Source organism: Chenopodium album, chromosome 19 (assembly GCF_948465745.1).
Source record: "Chenopodium album chromosome 19, dcCheAlbu1.1, whole genome shotgun sequence".
Classification (NCBI taxonomy): domain Eukaryota; kingdom Viridiplantae; phylum Streptophyta; class Magnoliopsida; order Caryophyllales; family Amaranthaceae; genus Chenopodium; species Chenopodium album.
In genome coordinates this window covers 13,768,322-13,785,042 of record NC_137852.1, presented here as the reverse complement: position 1 = coordinate 13,785,042, position 16,721 = coordinate 13,768,322, and the positions used below count along the sequence as shown (strand labels likewise).

The following is a 16,721-nucleotide window of genomic DNA, read 5'->3' as shown; positions in this document are numbered from 1 at the left end:
TGCTTCTTGTTCTTGCTGATGCCCACTTCTGTATAAACTCCATATATGTACATTATTTTGCAGTTCCGGTGTTCTTATTCCATTCACCATGGACGTTTTTAAACATGCCTGCTCTACGCCTCTACCTATCTATCTATTTACCGATATTCTATATAATTATACTAAAATAGAGTGTACTAGTTGCAAAGTTAACACGTGTTTGCCACGTCTCATAGCTAAGCATCACCAGTAGTGATAATTTCTATCTTTTAGATGTTCAAATACGTAACAATAGTAATAGATTGCATGTTTGATAAGAGATCCAAGACGTCTCATAGCTAAGCATCACCATTAATGATAACCACATCTTTGCAATACCCCATATCACATTTTACTACCTGTTAAGATAGTTGGAGATATTTGTTACTCATCCCTATACCTGTCAATGTTAAGCATTCTTGCAAATCAAAACTAAATTTCACAACAAATCCAAATAGAATAATCCCAGTTTTACAACCAGGAACAAAATTACAAAGTTACAACAAATAAAAGTGAACAAGGGAAAATCGTGGCTGATCATATCATTTTAGTCGAGAAATAGCTAATATACTACATTTCCAATTTTCCATGATAAGAATCTCAATCTCTCTTCCCATGAATTAGAACATGGTAATAGCTAATAGTATGTCTTTTGGTCTTTCAATTAATTTCCCCCATTTCACGAATCTAAAATTCAGGGCAATCCTAAATTTGAAAAGTGATTCATCTACATTTCCAAGTACCCATGTTTAGAATTCTTTGTTCCTCAAAATATTACAAAAAGAATCACTTTATTGAATATAGTCACATTAATTACAGTATAACATTTTCATAACTTAGAACCTGTTCACATTTACTTAATTTCAGTTCAATTTAGTTTAGCTCCAATCAGTTCAGTTCAGCTCCTAATTTCCCTCTCTCATACAATATTCATTTCAGCTCAGTTCAGTTCAACTTTAATCAGTTCAGTTCAGTTCAGTTCAGCTCAATTCAGTAAATGTGAACAGACCCTTAATCACAAAAACAATTACTTTTACTTAAATAAATGTTTAGAAAAAGGGAAAAAAAAACTGTTTATCACATGGGAATATAATACCATTTTTGTCATTTTGTGCATGTAAATTATGATTTTAAAATCTTAAATTTCGAAATCTCAAATACAGTTTAATCGAGTGAAAACAATCTTATAAATTGTTTATAAAACAACTATTGACTAATTATATAAACATGTTTTTGTAAAAAAATTATATAGACATGTCCTTTGTACATAATTTATAAAATGATGAAAATAAAGACATAATTAATATCAAAATAATTAAATAACTAAAATTTATAACGATAGTTAATTTTTCTTGCTTGTATGTATTATCTCGATGATCATAATAACCAAATAATAGGATCGATTTTTTGTAAAGAATTGCACTTATTAAAAGTTCAGATCTCCATCCAATCCATATACTTATATATTTATGAGTCGGGCATTGAAAACATGATTAATATGTGGATGAGATGGTAAGACATCTAACACATATTTTTGTGGTTGTGAGTTCGAATCTCATGATAGACATTTTTATTAGAATATGCTCATAGTTGAAAGATGACATAGCAAGGGTACCAAACATTTTTAGAAACGCTTTTTAATATATAAAATAAAAGTATAGATATAGATTTGGTGAAACTAATGACATATGTGGAGAAATTAAAATAATTTATTGCAAAAATCCCATGAACTCAACTCCTATGATTTGGATATTGTTCACATACGCTAAGTCGCAAATAGGGTAGGTTTCTATTTGACTCGCCCACATCCCTTCTCACTACCTACTATGTGTAACTCTCCAAATATTCCTAAAACATCTATATCTATCTATACTTAGTATTTAAAAACTATAACCAAGAAACTAAGAAAGACACATGTCTCCATCCATTCTATTACACTTCTCTAACCATAGTGCCACATGTCATCTTACACTATTAATTTTTTATTACACCATTTTTTTTAATTCTTTCATTAAACTTATACTTCATCTTTCATACACACTTCATCTCCCCCCTTTAATTCAACCTTTTCCTATTCTCTCTTTAATTTTAGCCCTTCCACCTTGTATTTAAGCCTCTTTTTTCGATTAAAGTTCCAAAATTTTAATTTCTTTAATCATGTTTCCGATTACATATTATACCCTATAATGACTTACTGGTATTTCCTCACTTATCTCTCAATACAATTTTATATGAATAACCTGTGCATTGCACGGGTCAGAAGGCTAGTTAATTAGTAAAAAAGAGTACCATTTTACTCTTTATAATGAATTTTTATTTTTTATATTTTCTAATATTAAGTGGCTATGTTTAAAAAGGATGTGAATTAATAATAACCATTACCCGATGGAACTAATTTAAATTGAAAAAATCGCTAGCAGAATAAACAAGTTAAAATTAAAAATTTTATATGTTGTATGATTGAGGGTTGATTAGTTTGTTATCTCATATGAATTGAAATTTTTTTTTATAGATCGGATTTGAGCCTAGTTTAACTAAAATTTTACCTTATACCTACGCGAATTCGTTTTTAAAAAAATTATGAATTATGGTTTTATTAGATTTGTATTAATGTGTATATTCCAAAAATGTAATTTTGTATATTTTCTAATCCGGAATTAGAAAATAAAGTAAGGAGAAAGGCCCTGAGCATACCTCAACCCTTCAGGGTTTAAAGTGACGAGGAAGGGTAAGGGATCCTCTGTCACTAGTAAGGATTAAACCCTTGACCTTAAAGTTAGAAGGTGCAATCTTTCACAATAAACCAAACTTAAATTGTTATTTTGTGCAAGGTAAACCAAGCTTAAAAACACAACAAGTAAATAAAAAGGTTACCAAAATAAATGAGGTTGCCCCCGTTAATCAGCCTAATATACATGTCCGGTCGTAAAATAGGTAATTTTTTGCAACTTATCTATTAAAAAAAAGTAAAATAAAATAAAACAAATCAGATAATCAGATCTACTCACAAGTCACAGCCACCACCACTCGAAATCCAACACAGCCACCACCATATATCTTCCCACCGATCAACCCCCACAAAAGCTTTCCTCTTCGTCTCACCACCATCTTCCTCTTCTTGTTCTTCCTTTCTCGACAACAATGGCTTCAACGTCACTTAGTGGGGGGTAACAAAAAGACACCCTATTAACAAAAGTGTAAATCTAGGGCCATACTAAGAATAGTATCCCCTTAGGGAAAACATCTTCTTCACGCGCGACATCTTCATCATCTCAACAACAATGGTGTTGCTATTGTAAAGGAAGGAGGAATTTCGAACAATCATGATGTGAGAATTGAGAAGAGAAGAAGACAAGAATTCGAATACATATGTCCCCAATTTCATTAGTGAAACTACCAATAAACCCCTTTATATACCAACAATATATATTAGGCTAATTAACTTGTACTGCATCCGTTTCGTAATAATCGCAACACTTTAACTTTTGCACTACTCGTACGTTTATTTGACTATACAATTTACCAAAACATAAAAAATACTTATACTATGTTGCCATGTAAAATATTTTTGGATTAGTTTATAAATGGTCAAATTATGCATTGATAGTTTTCAAAAAAAAAATAAAATAAAATTATGCATTGGCATGTGTATTAGTCAAAATGTTACAATTATCATGAAATGGAAGAAGTATTTCCTCAAAATAAATTCTTAATAATGACTTTGGTCACCCCTATTTAGGTGATCATAAAAAGTGAAACTTTAGGTACCAAATGTATGCTTAAGGTCTATACTTCATAAGTTCTTATATTTTCCGAAGATGCTCAAGTTATTGTATTTTTTTTTTTTTTTGGTGTTTAGAGAGCCACATGGGCGGGGGTGAGAATCGATCCTAGGATCTCCTGGTACCGGGAGGAAGTTGTAACCACTTGAGCTATCCCTCACTCTCAAGTTATTGTATTATCTCCTCTCATGACTTTATGCATTTATTTATGGGTTGCATTTTTTTTTTATTAACTTTTATTTATGTGTTATTTTATCATTTTACCTTTATTATTTTTGCCTCAAAAAAAAAAAAAACCTTTATTATTTAAAAAATAAAAGGAAAAAAAAATTATTTTGTGATAGGAGATACGGAGTATATTTAGTTTTTTTTTTTTTTTTTTTTTTTTTTTTTTTGAGGAAAAGTATATTAAGTTATTTACCTACGAAGTATTTATTTATCAAAGAGAAAAATTTGGATTTTCTCATATTTCTCTTTTTCCCCCTTTAGGGATTGTTCACACTCGAGCGCATCGCTGCACCCCTTCCCCTCTCTATCTCCTCCATTGAAGCAGTTCGTGAGCTTTCTCTCCTTCATTGAAGCAATCTCTGAGGTTAGATTTTTTTTTTTGGGTTTTTTTTTTTTTCAATTATCGAGAATTATTTTCGCAATCTAGTGTTAATCTCTAATACAATTGTCAGTATATTCAATTTAGGGTTCTTCTAAAGTGGATTATTGAACTATTGGCTGTGATTACTCGAAGAATTTGATGTAGTTTTTGTAGCCTACTTTGTTAATTGAATCAATTTTGGTTGTTAATGGTGTTGCAGGCTTTGGTTTATACCACCCTTCAATGTCTGAACGAAGCCATGAGAAGAGTCGATCATCGAGGAGAGAGAAAAGAAGATTTGAGGATGATGAAAGTAATGGTAGGGTTAAGGAAGAAGAGGTTAAGGTGAAGAAAGACGAAGAAGGCGGTGGAAGCCGTGATGGCGGCGATTATAGTAATAGTGATAGGAAGAAGAGGGCTAGGAGGAGATTTGAGGATGGTGAATCTGTTGCTGAGCCTAGTAACAGGAGTGGTTCTCGCCCGAATGTAAGATTATTTCCTTTAATTTTGATTTGTGGTTGTTATTTAAGGTTCATTGATTTTGAATGTACGTTGGTAATTGTATTTGAATTAGAATGTAGTATGATTGAGTAGTGTTAGTGAGCTTTGTGTAATGGGTTGAATGTTTTATTTTATGGAGTTTTCGATTATATGAATGCGTTAGGTTATGATTATCGACGATTGGTTGGGTGTTGGAGGTAGTGCAGTGTAGGAAATTGCAATTGAACATCTTGGTAAGTGTTTAAAAATTGTAGAGTAGGTTGCAAGATTTAGGATTTATGTTGCTGGCAACTTCGCCTGGAGCAACTGAATATGTCTGGATTCTCCACTTGCTGTGTATATTATTTAGGTTATGATTATCAAGGTTTATTGCTTTAGTTGTTTGTTCATGTGTTTTCTATGATACAGGCATGGTGTTCCAAACTCTACTTTCACTTGTGTAATGACCCTGCTCTGTAATTATTTGATAATTTTACTCAATGAAGCTTTGTGCTGTTGAAAAATGAATATAAAACTCTTCTTCTTTTTCTTTTTTTTTTTTTTTTTTCCTCTGTGGGAAGGAGAAAGAGGGGGAGGGGGTGCAAAATTAAGTGCTTTCCCCCTTTCTGAAGCAGCAACACCATAGTGTAAGTTTCAAATGTTTTGTCGTGTCTTATTTGGATTTTGCTACCTAGGTCATTGCTTTATCACTGGCTGTTTACTGGTAGTTTCTGTGATATGAATTTATGCATCTTTATTACTTTTGATCTGCCGAAGTGATATATTTGGGAATCAATATCAAGACAAGTTTTCCTTTGTTGGACACCGTGTCTAATAACCTAGATTATTTGGGGCGATGGTTGAAAATTTTACTCAAAGCATCACAAACTTTTTGATGCTGATTATAATTCTTTTTTCTCTTGCAGGATGGGGATGAGGAATCACTCAACGTGTCATCAAGATTTGCATCCGAATCTTTCTCTGCTAATAATCATACTGCCACCAAGGTATCTTCAATTTCTACCACCAATGAAAATAAGGGAGTTAATATTACCGGATCTCATGAGGTTACTGGAAAATCTAGTACAGATGGGACACCTTCAACTGCTGGCAAGAGTGGCAATTTTTCCCTTGATGCTTTAGCAAAAGCTAAGAAAGCTTTACTGATGCAGAAGCAAATCTCTGAAAGAATTAAGAAGACTCCTTCGGTGCGTTCCTTTTATTTTCTCTGATTTCACATATGCCACATCTTTTGTGTTCAATTGCTACCGTTATGAATTGAAATTCTTTCACAATATTTTCTGCTAATTGCCGCATAATGTTGTAATGGGTCTATTCTAACTTCTTATCCGTTTGTTTGTTTGGGGTGACAGTATAATAAAGAAGAAAATAAATCCTCTAATGCTGCTGGAACTCAGCAGACACCACCTGAAGTTCCTCCAGCTTCTTCTTCTGCTAAGACAGTTGGCATGATAGACCCTGCCAAGTATGAAGCTGTGAAGCGTGCTCAGGAACTTGCTGCCAAGATGGGCTTCCGCCAGGATACAGAATTTGCTCCTTTGATTAATTTGTTTCCTGGGCAGTTGCCACCTGATGCTGCGGCACTTCAAAAACCTGCAAAGGCTCCCGTTCTTCGATTGGATGCTTTTGGTAGGGAAATTGATGAGCACGGAAATGTTGTCAACATATCTAAACCAAGCAGTCTTAGTACTCTTAAGGTTGGCCTATTACCTGTTTATCATTCCCTGCATTATGTGCAAATCTGTCTGTTTTTGACTTAATGTCTTGCGTCAATTCTTTCAGGTGAACATCAACAAGCAGAAAAAAGATGCATTCCAGATTCACAAGCCAGAATTGGAAGTTGATCCAGAGAAGAATCCTCATTTTGACCCAAGGATGGGTATTGACAAAACCAAACTTCTCAGGCCCAAGAGAATGAGTTTCCAGTTTGTTGAGGAAGGTAAATGGTCCAAAGATGCTGAAATCATCAAACTGAAGGTATGTACCTCTTTCTAGGAATATTTTGTACTGTATTCTGGTTTCTTGTGCACTTATATCATGGATATGGTTCTGCTATGTAGAGTCAATTTGGAGAAGCCCAAGCCAAGGAGCATAAGGCTAAGCAGGCACAGCTGGCTAAGGCAAAGGCAGAGCCGAACATAAATCCAAATTTGATTGAAGTTTCAGAAAGAGTTATCACAAAAGAGAAGCCAAAGGAGTCGATTCCTGAAGTTGAATGGTGGTGAGTATTATAGTTATATTTCAAGATAAGCTGAATACATCTTTTGAAAAATTTAAATTTCTTCATACTCAAGCAATGTTCTACATGGATTTTTCTAGGTTGCAGTTTAATCATTGTTAGAGTTAGCCGAGTTAGCCTACCTTATCTTATATATAAAAACAACGTATTTTTTGTTGCATGCTACTATGCACCTGTTGTTCACACACTTAACTGTGTACTGTGTGCTGCTTCTTGAAAATCTTGGTGGCCATTACTCCATTAGGTCAATATCAGTTTCATCTCATGTTCCAATTTTCCACCTTTATTGGGTTGTTCCTTCTTTCTCCTCGGTGGTGGTAGTTGGGGGGGGGGGGAGGTGGTGGTGGTGGTGGTGGTGGTTAAGGAAGGTAGGGTAGCTACATGATGTGCCGGTACATATTTAAGATTTCGACATGTCAAGGTTAGCAATTTTCGAAAAGGGGATTCTGTCTTAAACATGGACATGGGTGCAGGGATATGGCATAAATGGAAATTATTCCTGGTTTTTAAAGACTTTTTGCATGAACTTTAACCTAGAGAACTCAAATACATTTACAAACAATGCTTGTTTGAAGCCTATTTGTGAGCACATGATGCACATGCTCTTTTTCTCCCTTTAATATGTACATTTTTTTTCTTTTCAAGATGATTATATTGTCTGAGTGGGCATTGAAGTATCGGGTAAGGATTTCATACCCTTGTCAGAATGTCAAGAGTGGTGGACACTAATATGGAAGACTATATGAAGAGTTGAAGTTACATAGGCTATAAGAATAGCTGAACATTGTTAATGTTGAGATAGAGTAGTTTTTATGGTGGACACTAATATGGAAGACTATATGAAGAGTTGAAGTTACATAGGCTATAAAAATAGCTGAACATTGTTAATGTTGGGATAGAGTAGTTTTTATGGTGTCAACTTGTCAGTTTTTAATGTGCATGAGTTTAGTTGTTTTTTTTAAAAATCCGTGTTACACTTGCTTTGTTCTGTTTTTTTTGGGAGGCTGATGGCCTGATGGGGAATATGAATGAAATAAAGAGAGGGACCTAAAGGAAAGGATTGAAAAACCCTCAAATTGCATACTGTGATTTGTTGAATGAAATAAATACTACCTCCGTTTCAAGTTAGTTGCAACTTTGGGAGGTTCGCAGACTCCTATGCAAAATTTCATAATGTGTAATTAATGAATTAAATGATATACAATTAAGGGTAAGAGAGAGTGGGGATGTTTAATAATTCAAACCCACCACCAGTTCACTCACTCACTGCCAACACCAATTAGTCAACCACCACCCTCATCAGCACCACCCACCATATAGCCACCACAAACCCACCCCACTCACCTTGAACCACCTCGAACCCACCCCCACTAACATAAACCACCACAAAGAACCACCGTGAAATCCACCCCTTACCTTAAACCACCTGAAATCAGCCTCACTCACCAGCCTCACTCACCCACGAAAACCACTCCCTACTCTAAATCACCTCTAAATCAGCTTCACCAACCGTAAAATCTAACCCGTCGTCACCGTGAACCAACCCGAACTCACGGAATCCACTCCAAACCATCAGATCTAAACGATTAGAAGAGAGAGAGAGGGAAATAAGAACACTGGAGGTAGAGGCGGTGGTCAGAGGTGGCGAAATCGAAGGTGATCTTCAGTGGTGGCGAAATGGAAGGTGGTCTTCAATGGTGGCGAAATGGAAGGTGGTCTTCAGTGGTGGCGGATTCGAAGGTGGTCTTCAGTGGTGGCGAAATCTAAGGTGGTCTTTTGTGGTGGCGCCATTGAAGGTGGTGGCCAGAGCCTTAAAGGTGGCGCCGTGGCGGCGACATTGAAAGTGGTGGTTGGATGAGTTCGTGGAGCTAGGATGAAGATTGATGGAAGTTGCATGATTTATGTTGATTATGTTAGGTTATTATTTAATGATTCATGATGCAGTGAGTTAATTGTGCTTAAGTAAGGATACTTTTGTAATTTTTTTTTAAAAAAAACTTACTAAAAAGGGGGAAAAAAAATGGAAAGTTGCAACTAATGTGTAGCACCCCAAAATGGCAAAAGTTGCAACTAATATGTAACGGAGGTAGTATATTAAATTCTTATTGCTTGATTTGCAGAGGCATAGGAATTAAACTTCCCTTCTTCAGTCATTATTCATTAGTCACTCCATTGTTCCCTACTTTTAAGTGTTCTTATAACCTTTTTTTATTATACCAGCTCAATTGCGTGCTTTTGCAGCTACCATCATGCTGAATTGCTGATGCTTCCTTCCAGTTGCTATTTGTGACTATTGCCACTGCAGAACTTTGTGTTCATTCGATTTGATTTAAAAAAAAAAAGTTCAACCTGTGAGCACATTGAAATACAAGCGGGATCTGATTTTGAAAGGGGGGCTTATATTTATTGGCAGACAAGATCGCGTGGTGTTCAGTGATGGGTGTCTTAGATCACTATTAACATAAGTCTATCGACAATACAATCATGAAAGCAAAGAAAACTTAGGGTAGGAAGCTTGGATACATCATACCACTGCCCCGGAATTGCTTTATTTTGGAATTACATTTTTTTACCATAATAATATTTTCTAAGGTATTGCAAAGTTGCAAACTTTTGAAAAAATGACTTAGAAAGCATTGAAGATATTTAGGGGGTGTTTGATTCACACTATAGTATGGTTTGGAATCAAGAATGAAAACAAGGTGGGAATTTGATTCTTAATACCTTGTGTTTGGTTGTTTTTAGGGAATGGATTTTTTCTTTTATATTTGATACCTTGAGTATGGTATTAGTCATATTGATACGATACCCACCTTTCCCCTTTGGTTTCTAAACCCCATACCTTGTGTGTTTGAGGCTTTGAGCTATGAGTCTAGAAATTGAATTTTTTTTATTTTTATTTTTAATTTTTTTTTTTATTTTTTTTTTTTATTTTTTATTTTTTTTTTTTATAGTTTTTTAAACAAACATTAGGTACAGAATTTACCCATTTTAAACCATACCTTGTACCTAAAATCTATGAACCAAACGGCAAACACTCCCAAACGGAAAACACTGTAGCCTGTAGCATTTGTGGGTTTATGAAGAAGGAGATGGGGAGTTGTGTGGCAATTTTGGGTTGTTGGGCTGCGGTGGTGTGGAAAAATGGGTTAACCACATGATAAGGGGTAGGGATTTGGGTGGTGGGGTTGAGCTTTGGGCTCGGGTTCAAGAAGGGGTTTGGTGTTTAGGTTGATGGTGGCTGTGGTTTTTATTCAAGGAAATGGGATGACTGATGGTGGTGGTGTAGTGGTATCTGGTGTTGGTGTTTGAACTGGATTGTTGGTAGCTTGTGGTGACTGGTGGGGATAAAATATAGATAGAGCTAGTTGCTGATTGGATTTAGATGTTGGTGGTCTAGGTTGGGCCCTGGTAGATAATTTAGAGGAGCTTGGGTAATTTAAGTTCCTTGTGGGGGCAATTATGACTAGATGAGGAATGAGTTTATTTTGAAATATCAATCAAATACGAAGTACCACTTTATAGGCAAATTAAGTATTACCTCCATTCTTGAAACTTTCATTTCAAACACTCTTTAGTATTGTTGAAGTATGTGATTTATGTAAGTTGGTTAATTTCTAAAATGAACTAAAGATCCATTCCTACTCACCTGTCTGTTGGGAGATTACTGTAATTCACATGTCGACAGAAATTTTGATAAATCCAATTATAATTTGCTGCAGATTGCATTTGCTTGCTTACATGTCATTTTCTTCATTGCCAATGTTGTTATTTTTTTCCCTTATTGTCTTGGATTCAAGTCACTTCTAGAACATAGAGGTTGTTGATGCCAACTTTTTGGTTGCTAAATGAGAGAAACAGAATTAGTTTCTTGGCTAGCTGATGTGCTTTTTATCGTATAATTGAATGCTGAATTGTACTTTCTTGATTAATTGACTTATCCATTCTGGTTGAACTCTTGTTCTTTTTTCTTTTTTTTTGTAAACCCTCTGATCTGTGGTCTGTAAATTTGCCTTGTAATGTGCTCTATTGTTGACCAAGGGAATGTCAATATGTCATCATCTATGTGCTGTGAAGTGTGAACCAGCTCCCTTGAATCTGTTATATGGTGCATTTGTTGTGGTTAGGTTTGAGCTAGTACGATATGCTTGCTGTATGTATTTGAACTCGGAGAGTATCTCTTTTGCTTAATGATGAAATAGTGAGACTTACTCCCATGAAAGCGAATTCTTAATGTTTTGTACTTGCCCTTTTCAAAGTAGTACTGTCAATTGCAATGGGACTTATTCTGCACTTCTTAGTTTTTTATTGTCTGTTTTCAGTCAGCAATTAAATATAGAGACCAAATAAGCAGTTTTCTGGTTGTTTTACAGTAAGGGCATGTTAGTGTCTTTCTTAGTTTCAGTAGAACTGAAAGTTGAACTGTGCTGTTATTATTTTCATTTGATTTATCTTCGGTTTGGTTAACCATTGTTTGTGAACATATTTTGATCTTTAGTTAATTGCTAATGACCTGATATAATGCTCAGGGATGTTCCTCTTCTGCGTTCTGGTGATTATGCTGATATTGCTGATGGTAGCACCATTGAAGATAGAATAAAGATGGAGAAGATCACGATGTATGTTGAGCACCCCCGTCCTATTGAGCCTCCTGCAGAGCCAGCCCCTCCTCAACCTCAACCGCTAAAACTTACTAAGAAGGAACAGAAGAAACTCCGTACACAGCGTCGCTTGGCCAAGGAGAAGGAAAGGCAGGAGATGATTAGGCAAGGTTTAATTGAACCCCCCAAACCTAAAGTTAAAATGAGTAACCTCATGAAGGTGTTGGGCTCTGAGGCAACTCAAGACCCCACAAAATTGGAGATGGAAATTCGAACTGCAGCAGCTGAGCGTGAGCAGGCCCATGTGGACAGGAACATTGCTCGCAAACTCACACCTGCTGAGCGGCGTGAAAAGAAAGAAAGGAAGCTGTTTGATGATCCAAATACCCTGGAAACTATTGTATCAGTTTATAAGATCAATGACCTTTCACACCCAAAAAATCGGTTTAAAGTTGACATTAATGCACAAGAGAATCGTTTAACTGGTTGCGCTGTCATTTCTGAGGGTTTTAGTGTTGTGGTCGTTGAAGGTGGAAGCAAATCCATTAAGAGGTATGGGAAGCTGATGCTTCGGCGGATAGATTGGGCTGCCAAGCTGGAAAATGAGGATGAAGAGGATGATGATGATGAGGAAAAACCACCAAATAAATGTGTTCTCGTGTGGCAAGGAAGTGTGGCAAAACCTTGTTTTAATCGGTTCTTCATCCATGATTGCAGAACTGAGGCTGCTGCCCGCAAAGTTTTTTTTGATGCTGGTGTTGGCCACTACTGGGAGTTGGCTGCAAACTTTGTGGATGACCAGATATGATGTTCTCACTGTTTGTACCTGCTAGTCACGCTACAGAAATATTTCTGCTTTCTACGGATAATGAATTTTTGGTAATGGTTGTGTAATTAAAATTGCTGACTTCTCAGGACATACTGTGGAATGGAAGGAAATACTACTATTAGATACGTATAGCTGCACAACCTCGGCAATCTTTCTTTTCTTTCCGGGCAGTAGTTTTTATTGGCTCTTGTCTGTAGTGAATAAGGATGACTACTTCAACCGAGATAGTATGAAATCAAACTAAACTCCTTTTGCAGCAAGATATCAGCTTGACCTGATCAAAGTTAGCGTTTTGAGTACGAGATCAAGTCTTAAAGTAAAAAGTTGTCATTGGACCAAACTTCTACTGATATACAAGCCAGAGATCTTTGTTCCTAATCCTTTGGCCTTATTCTCTGCAGTAGCTTGTTCGACATCTCTGATCACAACTTGTATTTTCCTGAAAGTTACAGCTCCGAGATCTTTGATATGCCTAGCTAAGATTGTTAGTCTTTATTACATTTTACTTGTTTTGATCCTTTACCATTTGAGTTTGTAGTTTGTCTGTCACTTGTTACTAGTATATTCTAATGAGTAACTTGTGATCTTTCTTGCCATACTGTCATTTCTTAAGACCGCGTTGTCGACATCCCGATTGAAAGGCATTGCTCCCTCATCTTGAAAGGGATAGACCGGAGCACACGAGCTTAGAACTTTCTCTTTCACCATCTTCGTACTCTACACATTTTTGGTAAGTTTAATCATGCAAGTTTTACTTTTTGTTAATCCATGTGCACATCTACACAAGTCAACAAAGTTGGGGGCTTGTGGGGATATGTTTATACCTAAAGATTGAACTACCTTGTTATGCATGAGAGGTTCTACGTCACTTGAAAATCTTGCAAATATATGTTAACGTGATCCTGTTATGGGCGTAATATCATAACTTTAAGTCTTTAATATTCGATGATTGTAATCTTAATTATCAAGCTAAGGATGATAATCCAAAAATAACCTAGCATTATTAGTTGATTAGTTATGTTCAGCTTACTTTAATTTTGCTGAATTGAAACTATTTTTGCTCAATTTTTATATTCATATTGAAGGCAATAAATTCCATATCTAATAAAAACTAAATAAATTTATAGGGTGCTAGGCCTTAGAGCCTTAATGAAGATCGTCTCCTACTTACGGTAGACATTATTAATTTTCCGATGAAAACTCAGATTGCATATTTAGATGGAATTGGAGCTTAGTTAATAGTTATTGCTTGAAAATATTACTGAGTATTACGTAATGGGCAGTTTAATTTGTGCATGCAAATGTTTCTAAGCAACAAATTGTTGTGAATGCAATTGGCACTTATGAGAGCAAGTTGCTTGTCCTATTTAACTGTCTTTGTACTCCATATATTGTTACACTCGAAAACTACATTTTAGAGTAATAACTTTGTAGTTTTGTACAACATATAACTTATCACTTGTATTCCATAATTGATTTTATATATTAATACATCATCCATTCATCTATAAACCACTAATGAAAAAGAGCAGGTGGAGCAAGCCAGTGAGGTTACTACCATAATTAAATGGCGATAAAAAGTTCACCATTTCTTTTGAATTCGGCACTCAATTACTCATGCATCAACCTAACATACTGTTATTAGGTTTTTCAAAACACGCAAAACTCAATTTATTACTTATATATACGAAGTAAATATTAATTGTTTCTTGATTTTTTTAAGGGTTATTGATCAAACCCAAATGATTAAGTTTTCGTTATGTCAAGATCTTTTTGTTTATTATCAGTTTAATCTTCCTTAAAATGACTACCATCAATCAATCAATCAATAACATAATACTAAAACAGACACCAGGAATGACACGTGTCATTTTCTGGTGCTGTCTTTTCCCTCCAAATCTCCTCCCCTGTTTTTCTCTTTTTTTCTTCTTTTTTTAGCCAATGACATTAATCTATCTATAACTTTATACTAAAGGCGAAACCAGGAATGACACATGTCATTTCCTGGTTAAAAATTTTCCCTCCAAAAGTTTCTTTTTTATTTTTTATTTTTATTTTTTTTGGCCAAAGCTTCTTAGAGAAGTTTTTAATACAAACTATGCAATAATAATTCACTTCCTATTTGATAAGTATATCTTATTTATATATGCAATAATAGTTTTCTATCTATAACGTTGTAATGTAATTCATAGTTATATTTATTAGTCATGCATATATTATTCTCTCTGTTTTCTTTAGTGTGATAAATTTTTTAATTTTTTTTTTGTAATTACAGAACATTAATTTCATCCTATTTTGCAATTAGGTATAATTTTTTTATAATTAAATAGCAGTCTTAAGCTAATGATAAGTATTAAAAATTACCGTGCATGGCACGGGACTTAACCTAGTTACCTACTATAAGTTTACACAAAATATTCACCAAATTATATAATCTATTTGTGATTATATCGATTCATATACTTTCCGTTTCAATAATTAATATTTTCCATTCTATGTAATTTTAGACTACACATGTAATGTAATATTAAATAAATATTGAGTTTCCAAATTTTAACTATACAAACCTAACATAAAATTAAATTAACGTAGATAAAAAAAAGATACATCTAAAAGTTAAAAAATATTTTTCAAGGAAAATTTATGCTAAATTTATTACTCCGTATTATAATAATGATAATAATAATTAAAGATTTTTGTGAATACGACCGTATTAGATTGTAGCTATTGAAGCGGAAGGTATGACAATAATATTTAATTTTTTTTTCTCTACGGGAGATAGGAAATGAATGAGTCAACTTCTCCTACATATTTATGTGGATTAATATTCATTTAATTTTCAATTAATAATATGAATTTATAAAAAATAAACAAATAATTTAAAATACTATTCAATTTACGTTCCTTTATTTTTGTAACGATCATTAGTAAATGAGCCCTTTATTACTTATTGAATTATATTTGTTTTCTTCCTACGGGATTAGCAATTTAATTTATAAATCATGCATCGCACGGGCACTATGCTAGTTATTATTAGTTTTCAGTGTAAAAAAAATAGTTTTGATTGACTGATTTATTTATTTATTTTTTTGTTGGTAAAACTTAATTAAAAATGGCAGTAAAGGGTATTGGGTATTTACATTATGAAAAGAGATGTTTGATTTTCTGTAGAAAAATTGTGCAATATTTATAAAATCTCCTTAAAATGAAATTCTTGTACATTTTAAGAGCTATGGTAGTATATTAGGAAAGAAAAAAAAAATGTGAGAATTTTTTTTCCTAATGAACTTTATTTTTTTTGGGGGTACCACTTTGATTGTTACACTTTTGACAAATTCTTTTTTTTCTTTTACCATATTTTTTATTTTTATAAATAAATAATTATACACTTCTTTTGTCTTAGAATGATTTATAGTTAAATTTGACACACATGATAATACATTAATTTGATTTTAAATATATACAATTAAATTATTAGTTAAAAATATTAAAAAATTGATATATAAAATTTTAAATTATTTAACAACATAATTCAAGATAAAATATATTTTAATACGTTATTATTAAAAATCATGGTCAATGTTAGTATATAAATAGTAAAATAAGTCGAATAGGTTAGTTATTCTGGAAAGAAGGGAATTTAAATAAATGTTATTATGAATGTTGTTGCTATATGACGTTCATCAATGTATATTTTCAGAATATTGCTTTTCTTTTCTACAAATCAAAATACACATAATAGATCACCTTATTTAAGGTGAAATAACATTGTCTTAATTACTTTCGTTTCTTCTCCTCATATAACTAACTACCAAAATATCAAAGAAAAGAGTTTCATAAAACTCTATTTATATAGTTGATAGTTGGTTTCCTAAGCTTTCCTATAATAACTTACTAAAAAATATCTAGCAAATTAAGCAATCAAAAAAGTCCATGGACTATGGTTCCTTCACATAAGAATAAGGGAGAAAAATGGAGCTAAAAAATAAAAATACATGATGTAATAGTAGCAAAACTATAATAGCAACTAGAAAGTCCATCCTTTTTACTTGGACCAAAATTATTAAAAAAGGCCAACAGTAGATTAACACCCACACCTAATTCCTCCATACTCCCACCCTTTTTTCTCCATACTATATTACATAAGCCATGACTACCCTTC

General features: G+C 33.8%; 1 protein-coding gene across 2 annotated transcripts; it reads left to right on the top strand.

Annotated features, from left to right (window-relative positions):
* Positions 1 to 3,896: 3,896 nt before the first annotated feature.
* LOC145596182 (protein RDM16-like) lies at positions 3,897 to 13,155 on the top strand. 2 transcript variants are annotated; one of them, XM_081652608.1, is made up of 7 exons: positions 3,897 to 4,392; positions 4,610 to 4,875; positions 5,796 to 6,077; positions 6,243 to 6,587; positions 6,673 to 6,867; positions 6,951 to 7,111; positions 11,659 to 13,155. In XM_081652608.1, exons 2-7 carry the CDS (start codon positions 4,633 to 4,635, stop codon positions 12,536 to 12,538), a joined length of 2,106 nt encoding a protein of 701 aa, XP_081508734.1. In that variant the 5' UTR covers positions 3,897 to 4,392; positions 4,610 to 4,632; the 3' UTR covers positions 12,539 to 13,155. The 2 variants fall into 2 exon arrangements, with proteins under 2 accessions (XP_081508734.1, XP_081508735.1); XM_081652609.1 differs by lacking the exon at positions 3,897 to 4,392 and having other exon boundaries at positions 4,622 to 4,875; positions 5,796 to 5,876; positions 5,954 to 6,077.
* The last annotated feature ends 3,566 nt before the right edge of the window (positions 13,156 to 16,721 follow it).

Bases quoted from the DNA above. Each gene is read 5' to 3' on its own strand.
- LOC145596182 (XM_081652608.1), top strand. From the start codon at position 4,633: ATGTCTGAACGAAGCCATGAGAAGAGTCGATCATCGAGGAGAGAGAAA. The intron at 4,876-5,795 runs GTAAGATTATTT...TTTCTCTTGCAG, and splicing joins GGAGTGGTTCTCGCCCGAAT to GATGGGGATGAGGAATCACT. The intron at 6,588-6,672 runs GTTGGCCTATTA...CAATTCTTTCAG, and splicing joins GCAGTCTTAGTACTCTTAAG to GTGAACATCAACAAGCAGAA.